Here is a 10,545-nt window from a genome sequence, read left to right as displayed (position 1 = left end):
TAACTTATTATCAAGACTTAAAACAGATCGTTAAAACAATAATCTTAATTATAGGTTAACTTTGCTTGTTTAAGAGTTGATTCTTGCATATCTTTCACCGCATCGTTTATCAAGTGAGTTATCTCGTATCTAATCCCTTTTTATTTTTGCTTTGGGATGTTCATGTGTTCATACAAAACTTGAGTCTTAAACTGTTTATGAACTTTAGTCGCGCAGTATCCCATGTGTTGAGGACGTAGACTTGGCTGTTTATTTGTATGTGTGGATCATTAACCGTCTTGTCGGTCTATTCCGCAGTTTTCATGGTACCATTAGATGAACACGGGAGAACATTCGTTTATGATTTTCTCTTTTGTTTACACATGCACAGTTAGTCTTGTTTGTGAGCTCAATTGCGAGCACTGGCAGTCTTGTCTCTTAGAGTTGGTCCCGATCAGATTACACCCTTGTTGAAAACCAGACATACACATGTTGCGCGCAGATTTATTGTTATCTATGTATTGTATTAAACTTGATTCCTCACCAACACGCAAGTGTTTGACGTTTATTTTAACACATGTTCAGGTTTGCAGTAGCTGTTTTGGAGCTTGTGGACACGTAGGACGTTTTTACTTTTGGACCTAGAATTAAAATGTATCAAGACAAGTTAATGTTGTTTGAATGTTATAATTTATAATATATTGATTTATGTTTGATTTATGTTCTTTATTTTCCCCGCTGCGCGTGCGCGATAAAATGTGTATTAATAAATATTGACACCAATAGTGTCACGAGTAATGAAACAATATGTGGCGCCCCGATGTATAATCCGCCTTTGGTCGGGGTGTTACACATACTGTATTTTCTTTTTTTTTTACATATAGTAAATACTAATTTCTAATCTTGACATACAGTAAATATTAATTAAACCAAAAAAGTGTTAACCTTCAAATTAATGTGTGTTTTTTTAAATAATTTCTTGTTTTTTTAATAATACGTTTTTTTAATACATTTATAAAAAAATAAAAAAATAAACCGCTCGCGCCCCCTCTCGCGCCCCTCCACACCATGGCCCGGGGCGCTATCACCACTACCAACACCCATCTTATCAAGTTTCTCTCTCTGCCACACGTCACAATATTATTTGCTGGCGCCCCCACTCACGCCCCCTCTCGCGCCCCCCACACCCCTCAGCCTTAGGGTGGTAAATTCATTCAAGAAATAATAATCATTGGCTTTGTCTTTATGAAACTAGTATTAGTACGTTGTTCGTCTAAACTTGTTTAATTTGTTTAATTATATGGTAGGTGTTTCTTTTGTTCTAGAATAAAACAACTCGTTTAATATTAGAATGAACATACGTCACGAAATTTTCCAACCTCTTTGGAATGCTGGAAAGCATCTCAGTGAAAGTGCCCATTTTCTACTGTTATGTGAGAGAGTTACACTCACTGTGTTTACGTACTGTTGAGTAATATATATATTAGTAATTATTAAAATAAAATTGTAAAATTTAAAAATACATGTATATTTTTATGTGATTAACATAACTTGTTTTTCTATTAAATATTTCAAATTGTATCCTCGATAAATTATAATTTCTGAAATGCCTAGTACGTAGTAATTTAATTCTAACATGAATAACTACACAATTTACCTTCTTTTCATAGGATACTACGTTAGACATCTAACCAAATAATTAATATTGCATTACATAATAATTGGTCAGTTTGATCTATAATTATTTTATAATTTTATTCCCTGTGAGTTTGATTTAAAAAATAATTAAACATGAACACCCCAACCCCATGCATTGATATTCACGTTTTTCTAACTTGATTAATTAACTCATTTTAATTAACTTAAATATAATATCTTTAAATGAGTAGGTACGTAATTGTTGAAACAAGAAAAATTGCCGTATATTCCGCATGTTGAAAAGTATTGAAACAATGTCACATTATAACTTTTCAACCTACCACTATTTAATTTGCTTATGTAGCACACATAGGAATTATTAAAATAAATTAAAAACCAACCACAATGAGTGAAAGCTAGTTTCTAGAAAAAGGGGGCTTCTAAAACGGCCAAGTCCTCAAGGACGACATTTTGGGGTACCATGTCGAATAAGGGAGTCATGTTCTGTTTGCAAAAGATAAAATTGGGGTAGTTTACAATGATGATTGTTGCTGTTTGCTTGAATTTGAAGACGCTTGTTTGGTGACTTTTGTAGGAAGAATGACCAAATAGGAGTTTCAAAGCTTTGATAAATTTGGCCAAATTCCAAGTAATTAGTTGTTGCCTGTTGGAGAGATGCATGTACCCCAACTTAAACATTATTGGTCAAGTAGCAGGTTATTAGAGCAAGACGTTGATAGCAGAATAATTAATATAGTAAATAGTTATTGCCGGTGGGGGTAATGGTGGCGACAAAGATGATGGACGATTGGACCCGTAGTAGTTTTGGGTTCTAGGATGTTGACAATATTTGCCAAGGTTTCGAATGATCAAATAAATAGTTAGTCAGTATTTTTATTACATGTTCATACATTTATTGTTAACAAAATAGCATCTCACAATATATGGCTATATATGCAATAGCCTATGTAGAGAGATCATAGATGATTAGGACGATGTGGATAAATTAAAATTGAGAAAAATAAGGTATAAGGACGTAATACTCTTAGCTATCATTAGTGCAACAAGTTTCGAATATAAAAAGCATTGACATATTTTTCTAGCATTAAGACCATATAAAGTTATAAAGCATTGATAAACTAATGACTAAACTATTGAAAGTAACGCTTTTCTTAACTAGATATATTATTGCTAGTAATAAGCTAGGTTGATAGGGAAAAAGTAAGTCCAAATTTAACATGTTTAAAAATGTAGCACAAAATAAATACTATACGAACGTCCCTGTAGAGGGACATTTGGGCTTTGGATGGTAAATTACTTGAACTTGAGGTGAAAACTAAAACATAAAATACTTGGGATGTGTAGTTGCACGAGTATACATAAAAACTGATGGACTTGATAGCAAGGGGGAGAGTTTTTCAAATTTAACATGGTTATAAAAATCCCGACTAAATATCAATAAATCACGGATTAATTCGGGTTAATATCGATTAATCACGGCCTTCAACCTACCCGCTGACTAGTGACTAATGATTATCACAACACAGCCAATAAATATGTCTTACATAAATAGAGGTAGGTATATATATCACGTAGCCCTGGTTATGTATAGCCGCCGTCAAGCCGATGTTATTATGTTTCCTAACGCCAACTTGACGCCAGGTAGGTAGAGAGAAAAGTAACCAAAGTGCCAATATGCATACATCATTAAGATATCGTCAACAATATTATCAACTTAATATTAAAATCAAAACCACCTCACATGGTAAATAAGATAATAACAAATGCATGTGACAAGAAACCTCCATCGTTGACCATAAGAAACCACCCTGTAATTGGCTCCTATTCATTGACCATTTCATGAGATTACTCATAAAAATAGACATAAACTCCATATATATTCAAACCCTTCAACAACTCCATTACAAATTATCTTTAATATCTTTCTTCTACATTCATATCCTAAGAAATGTCAATGTCCATGTCAAGATTGATCCACGGTTCATCGATATCGACACGCCCGTCACATAATTTTGCATCTTTCTCGTATAATCCGACGTCACAAACATCATTCTCGAAGAGCAAAGATCTTTCGTCTTACGATGTTCATGGCTTCGGTACAAGAAGCTTGCGGTATGATCCCATGAAGATCATACCGCGAAGAAGCTTTGTTGTACGTAGCAATGTCACTCCACCTCCTGGTGTTCCTCTTCCTTCTGGATCACCTTCCGGTTCCATGTAAGCTTCCAATAATATTATTTTTTTCTTGAAATCAATCCTTGTATAAGCGATATTAATGTATATTTGTTTGTTTGTTTGTTTGTTTTAATTTTCAGGAGAAATTGGATTGTGGGTATCGTGATAACATTTGTTTTACCCTTTTGCACGCATAAATGGGGGCCATTACTTGTACTAAAAAGTAAGATTAATATAATTATATTCTCCCAATATTTCTTCATGTTAATTACAGTTTTGTTACACACTAAAAACAGGTCAAACCTTTTTCATATTAATGCCTTCGTTTACTGAAAATGAAGTGTAAACTAAACAAATTGTACGTTTAACCCTTTTTCTGTTTTTGTTTAAAGTTTTGTAAATATGTAATTAGCTTAGTTAGGTTCGGGTCAGGTTAATCGAGTTTAGGTATTTTGGACACCCATAGTTATATCAGCGAAGAGTTTTTTTTATTATTTTAAAAAGTTAATACAAACTTCGATTTGGTAATAATTACACATATGGTTCAAACTGCTAAACTCTAACTATTTTGATCGGTTTGGATGGTCAGACAACCAAACCAGCCGGACCAATTTAGTTTGTCATTTTTTAAACCGTAGTTTTGGTTTGGTCCATGTCAATAAAGGTTGATCAAATCTTGGAGAACCGTTGATCGAACACTCTTAGAATCTACGAAGACTCTTTACTTCATATTCTTGATAATTCTTCTAGCATATTTAACATTTTAACCTTTACAAACTCATGATTTTGTAGATCGGGTTGACAATGTTGTTGACACGGCTGAGTATATAATGGAAACAATCGAGGCGGTGGCTGAAAAAGTTGATAACGTGATTGATCATATCACCGATGATCTTCCTGAAAATAGCACACTTAGGAAAACCATGGAAGCCGTTGATGAACTTGTTGAAGGGGTCGCCAAAAGTGCTCATATTGCCAATAATATCATTGATAAGGTTTGATTACTAATCGCTCTACTTCCACAATAATCTATTTGAAAATTGATGATTATTTAAATTACAAATAAAATTTAAACGAACTTCACACCTCGAATAAGCGATCTATTCCAATTATTTTATTGCATTCATATATATCAAACTAGTTCATATCAATGGATACATAAATATATTACAAGTGGAACGTGCAAGTCTATATATAACAATTATTTTTCAATCCAAGTTGTTGCATGTGCATTAATGTAAGTTATATTAATAGAATAAAAAAGATATCATATATTGATTGTGGAAATTAATCACTCAAATTAAATATATAGCTATCAACTTTATATTTTTAACGAATAACAAATAAAGTCTGATTATTCTGAATAACTAAAAAATAGTTTTCATGATAATGGATAAGGTGGAAGAAGTAGAAGATAAATTAGAGTCTATGATTCTTAATGAAGCTAAAGAGAAGGAGGTTCCCAAACAAGTTGTGGTTACGGAGGAAATTGCTACACAAGAACCAACGACCAAGTTGTTAAAAACCGATTAAAATGATAGAAATTAATAAAGATTGTCAACTAGTTAATGGTTAGGTGAATCATTGGAAGTTAGGCAATGTGATCAATTTGTTCAATTTATTTGTTTATTTCAACATGTTTATATATGTTTTTCTTATGAACAAGTAATTTCTAGTTTAAAGAACCATGTTATGTCATTTTCTATTTATTTTTATTATGAAAGGTTAAAATCATTTTAATTTGTACAAATTGTTCATCAATTAAATTTTTCTTTAAATAACAAATAAAGGGTCTGTATTTAGCAAAACTTTGCATAAAGCTAGTTTAAACGAAAAATAACTTACAAAACTTTAAGCGTAGATTGATGAGCTAAAGTCCAAGACTTTAAGCTTGGATTGATGAGAAATTGAGGTTCTTGACACAAGATTAGGGTTGTTGTTAAGACCCTGCATAGCAGGAGAGTTGTGGGTAACAATTGCCACAACCACTCTCTGGTATCAATACTAGAGACTGTGGCTCGTCCGTCATGAACTTATTGTCACATAATTATATAATTTAAATTAGTTGCACACATAAGCAAGACAAACCATACTATACATAAGATCTCAAAGGGTATGTGACACTCGTATAACGTTCTTAGATAGCCAAATGTCACGACCCGCCTGAAGCTGGTTCAGGATAGCTCGTTTTTTCGAAGATTTCCAGCAAGTTCAAGGCCTTCAAGACTTAGAAAATATCTTGGATATTTTCTAAGAAAAAGCCTAGAAAATACTTAGGAAAAATCTGGACCAAATTTACTAGAAAGGTCCTTGTAAATATCATAGATATTTACTTGTAAAATATCTAAGATATTTGTAATATTTTAATAATAGAAGGACCTAGAATGGAATGTCCTAGAAGTAGAGGGAGCAAGTATAAATAGATGTAGGGCTGCTCATTTGTAATCACCAATCAAGTTTGCAATACAAAGCTCTCTTGTTCAATCTAAGTTCCATAAGCATTCTCTAACAATCTTGTGTTCCCTTTCAAGTCTAAGAATCGTTGCTGCGTTTTGGTGATCAAGGCTGATCTTAGAAGGAGTCTAAGAGCCGCACGTGAGTCTAAGGGTTAACTCAGTGACACAAAGCTCTCTTGTGTAATATGTTTAGCGTACCAAACATTCACCTAACCATGTTATTATGTTTCATTGTCATTTTGGTGAGCAACTGAATCATATACTATAAATATTAGGTGTCAGAGACCATGACCCGTCCGTTGAGAACCATCACGTATGAATCGTCGTTGTATCTTTAATCATACTCGTTTTTCTCGTTTATGAACCCAACTATCAAAATTAAAGTACGTAAACAGTGTATAAATTATATAAATAATGCAAGTGGTGATAATATATTTGAAATACGTGTTTACACACTTTCCCACATCCTAATTTTATTATACACCAATTGAAAATAACATCTCAAATATTTTTATTCAGATGCATCACAAATCGAACTATATATATCTTTTTTTTTGTTTGACGATGACATATTTTACATTAGTTGATGTTGGAAAAGATGAGCACTATATACATTAAATAAAATCATTCAAGGCACTTGCAATATTTATATTAATGTGTCTATAAAAATATAAAATCCTTGACTACCCCGTTTCGGATCTTCATTTTCATTGTCTCAAGTTGTATAGAAACTGAAACAAATGGTAGCAACATTTGTCTTGAGTTGTGGTTTTAATAACGTTCATAAGCTTTCATGCGAAAGATTTGATCCCCTCTCCACCTCTAACACCGTCATGACCACCACCACCGCAACTGCCGCCTCTTGGTTACCACTTCCAAAGGCTGGCCGGTTTGTATCGCCTTCTAACCGGAGTTATCTTAGCTCTGGTGACTGCTGGCCATCCAAATCAAAGATGTGAGTTTATATATTAAGATCTTGAATGTATTTTATAACTAAATGCGTGATTTTTATAATTTAGTAATCTGTTTTCTTAATATTATTTTAGGAAATTTGTAGTCTATAGTGGTGATCAAGTTGCAGATCTCCTACCTCTTGGAATTGATCATCTGCCTCAAGACTGGTTAGTTTATTAAAATATATTTGTTTATTATTAAAAGAAAGATGTAGATTTGTGTTTGCTTTAGTTTTTATCTACATCCACCAACAAATTCAGTGAAATTAAAAAAAAAAAACTTATATAATGATTTAATTTTATCGCCCAAATAAATTTAATTATTTTTATGTTTTATTTACCTTAAATTCATGAGCCGAATTTCCCACTAAAACTGAGTGTTGTGGTAGACTATATTGGCGTCCCCACCTTTCATTTGAAGAGATTTCATTGAGCCTGCTCTCCACCTCTCAAATGAGGAAGACGGCGCCAACCCAAGCATTGGTGCTTTCTCCCATCTGCTCTCTGACGCTCCCTCGTAATGGCGTGTAACCCCCATTTGGCACCCACTTATGTTGGCGTGGACGAGGGTGGCGCCCCACTTTTAAACCATAGCACTCAGTCTGAAAACTACTTGTATCATTCATTATCATGTTATTTTTTATAGTTTATGTTAGGATTCTTTTACCCTAATGCCATCAATAAATCTTCATAGTTATTACATGTTAGAGCACCTATATTGGAGTTTTTATCTTTAATACTTACAATTTAACATATATCCTAGAATTTAAGGATTTAAGATCCATATCACATCCCATTTGGTATAATTAAATGGACTGCGTAGGAGATTGGTATATTTACTAATTCATTATAGCAAATTAGCAATTGGTAAAATTATATAAACAAGGAATAAGTATACCAAGTGGAGTAAGAAAATTGACCAAACCTTATTGTTTCCCTTAAAATTTAAGGAGATGAGACAATGTATAGACTCGATCAGTATTTCGTAAAATAAATCTTAAATTGTATTTGAGAGGAAAATAAAATTTAAAATGTTTTGCACTGAAGTGTTATTCCCAAATGTAGGGATGCCAAGAGAAAATGAAATTAGATAAATCGTTCAATAATTTATTGAATTATCGTTAGCTTGTAGGAGTATAATTTACAAATGAATTATCTTCATCATATTTCTATACTTGTGCAGGCCCGCATGGCTTCCCGGGGTTTTATTGGCTGTAGATGTACCCTTTTTCACATATAAGTGGGGCCCTTTTGGAAAATTTAAAGGTAACTCAAACTATTAAGTGCCCGTCTAGGCGTCTACTATACATTTTTGAGTTGGTTGTTTTTTATGTTTTTCTCGGTTTTGCGAGATTCGTTGTTTTGATCCAAAATTTTCAAACTTTTCACGGTTTGGTTAGTAATTTGTTGTAAACCGACCCCACTAGCTCCGTTAGAATAGTATGTTAACTCCAAATGCATTTTATTCATTTTGAGCGTTCATAGTGGAATCCATATCTTTATTAATATAATTTAATCAAAATGAACATGTATTTTTAAATTTGTTCACTTTTTAAATTTTATCATATCCGATTTCTCCATATATATTTATAATCAATTAAATAATAACCAGATTAATATATGAGGTTTTTTACTTTGCTTTCCCACATAATCTGGGGTATGGGGATTGAGACTCTAATGTAATATATTAGTGAAAATGAACAAAATTATATATTTTTCCTATAACTTGGATAGTTGGATATGATTTAAGGGATGGAGACTATTATGAATGCTCAAATAGTAGCTATTGATGCAATGCTCAAAAATCATAAATACAATATTCGGAATCTTAAGATGCTGATCAAAATCGAACTCGAGACGGATCAAAGCATTTAGACCTCGACAAACTAATGGTTATGTTTTTAAAGATTTATTATTATTATTCTTAATTTTAACTATGCATATGAAATATATATAAAGTAAATAATATTTTAAAGTTTTATAAAGATGTGTAATTGGAATGGCAGCGGAACTCGACAAGGTAGAGGAGGCGGTGGATAGTGTAGCGGATCGGGTGGAAGAGATAGCGGAGAAGGTGGAAGAGTTTGTCGGAGATATCGCAGATGATCTTCCAGAAGGTAGTCAATTTAGACACACACTAGAAAAGGTCGAAATGGTTGCTGATGCTATTGGAAAAGATGCTAAAATGGTTTCTGATATAGTCGACAAGGTAACTTTCACACTCTTCTCCATTACCTCATTACGCATCTCTTTAGGACACTATGGTAATTATTTACTCTCCATTTTAAGACACTTAACATTTCTATCATCTTTGTAACTGTGTAGATGGATGAAATGGAAGCAAAATTGGAGACTATGTTAGATAAAGCCGTAGAGGAAAAGACGATCACACCTACAAATGCAGACCCATAAGACGAGCATTTTCTTAATAATATTCGTAAAGAACATTTTCGTAATAATATTCGTAACACACTAATACCCTAAATTAATTATTACTTGTTTTTCTGCAGAACTAATTGATTTGGATATACATGTTTCATTACGCATGAACTAATGAAGAATAACTAAGGTTAATCAGTGTATGATATATATAACTTTCAAAAAAACAATTTTTGTATTCATACGGGTAAACTGTATACAAATTACAATACCTAATAACAATTAATTTCCTAGTCAAACTAATGAAATTTCTAAGGAAATTTGCACACATGAGAAGTTCATGCAATTGAACTCGATTTGGAACGAATTGACACGCATATTTATAGTGTTGTTTAGAGACACGTCATTGTTATGTTAATATAATGACGTTTAACATACCCTGACGGTATGTATTCATCCAATGAGCAACTGTCATGTAGCTTTCATTGCGTAGCTTTAAATGATCATGAGTTAAAACAACTTCCTTATGGTCATAGTCAATAGTTGACTTGTCATTAACATCAAGCACCTTTCATCCTCAGTGGTAACTTTATCATTAGTGACAAGTTCCATTTAGTTCTTATACGTGGTAAGTTTCCTCTGATAAAAAAAAACTAACAATTGATGCAAATCATTGTCATTATTGCTATCTGCATTCTCAAAAGAATTTTAAGTCATTACAGTTTTAATCTTTTTCTTCGACAGCTGGTTAAGAAAAGATCTGGTAAAATCAGAATACGGCAAAACCAAAAAAATTTACGTCCGCTGCAATGTGCGGTTTTGTTTTCGCTAGTTTATATTATAGCTGTTGAAATATATGTTTCAGCAATCGGACAACTTGGTGTTTAGTTTTAGTTGTTTTTTAATTGTGTGTGCATAAAACAAGTGTTACTGGATATGGGCTT

At 32.7% G+C, this 10,545-nt stretch overlaps 2 protein-coding genes across 2 annotated transcripts; both read left to right on the top strand.

Annotated features, from left to right (window-relative positions):
* The first annotated feature begins 3,258 nt into the window (after positions 1 to 3,258).
* On the top strand, positions 3,259 to 5,519 carry LOC143566991 (uncharacterized). The gene is made up of 4 exons (XM_077053524.1): positions 3,259 to 3,855; positions 3,954 to 4,036; positions 4,606 to 4,808; positions 5,212 to 5,519. The coding sequence occupies exons 1-4, from the start codon at positions 3,587 to 3,589 to the stop codon at positions 5,344 to 5,346; spliced, it is 690 nt and encodes a 229-aa protein (XP_076909639.1). The 5' UTR covers positions 3,259 to 3,586; the 3' UTR covers positions 5,347 to 5,519.
* Positions 5,520 to 6,887: 1,368 nt separating this feature from the next.
* Positions 6,888 to 9,658, top strand: LOC143566990 (uncharacterized). The gene is made up of 5 exons (XM_077053523.1): positions 6,888 to 7,224; positions 7,316 to 7,390; positions 8,406 to 8,488; positions 9,229 to 9,431; positions 9,548 to 9,658. Exons 1-5 carry the CDS (start codon positions 7,010 to 7,012, stop codon positions 9,632 to 9,634), a joined length of 663 nt encoding a protein of 220 aa, XP_076909638.1. The 5' UTR covers positions 6,888 to 7,009; the 3' UTR covers positions 9,635 to 9,658.
* The last annotated feature ends 887 nt before the right edge of the window (positions 9,659 to 10,545 follow it).

This window comes from Bidens hawaiensis, unplaced genomic scaffold, assembly GCF_021521415.1.
Source record: "Bidens hawaiensis isolate Kalapana, Puna unplaced genomic scaffold, B.hawaiensis_p1.1 tig00023194_1, whole genome shotgun sequence".
Lineage (NCBI taxonomy): Eukaryota > Viridiplantae > Streptophyta > Magnoliopsida > Asterales > Asteraceae > Bidens > Bidens hawaiensis.
This window is presented reverse-complemented; position numbering and strand designations above follow the sequence as displayed.

Bases quoted from the DNA above. Each gene is read 5' to 3' on its own strand.
- LOC143566991 (XM_077053524.1), top strand. From the start codon at position 3,587: ATGTCAATGTCCATGTCAAGATTGATCCACGGTTCATCGATATCGACA. The intron at 3,856-3,953 runs GTAAGCTTCCAA...TTTAATTTTCAG, and splicing joins GGATCACCTTCCGGTTCCAT to GAGAAATTGGATTGTGGGTA. The intron at 4,809-5,211 runs GTTTGATTACTA...ATAATGGATAAG, and splicing joins CCAATAATATCATTGATAAG to GTGGAAGAAGTAGAAGATAA.
- LOC143566990 (XM_077053523.1), top strand. From the start codon at position 7,010: ATGGTAGCAACATTTGTCTTGAGTTGTGGTTTTAATAACGTTCATAAG. The intron at 7,391-8,405 runs GTTAGTTTATTA...ATACTTGTGCAG, and splicing joins GATCATCTGCCTCAAGACTG to GCCCGCATGGCTTCCCGGGG. The intron at 8,489-9,228 runs GTAACTCAAACT...TTGGAATGGCAG, and splicing joins CCCTTTTGGAAAATTTAAAG to CGGAACTCGACAAGGTAGAG.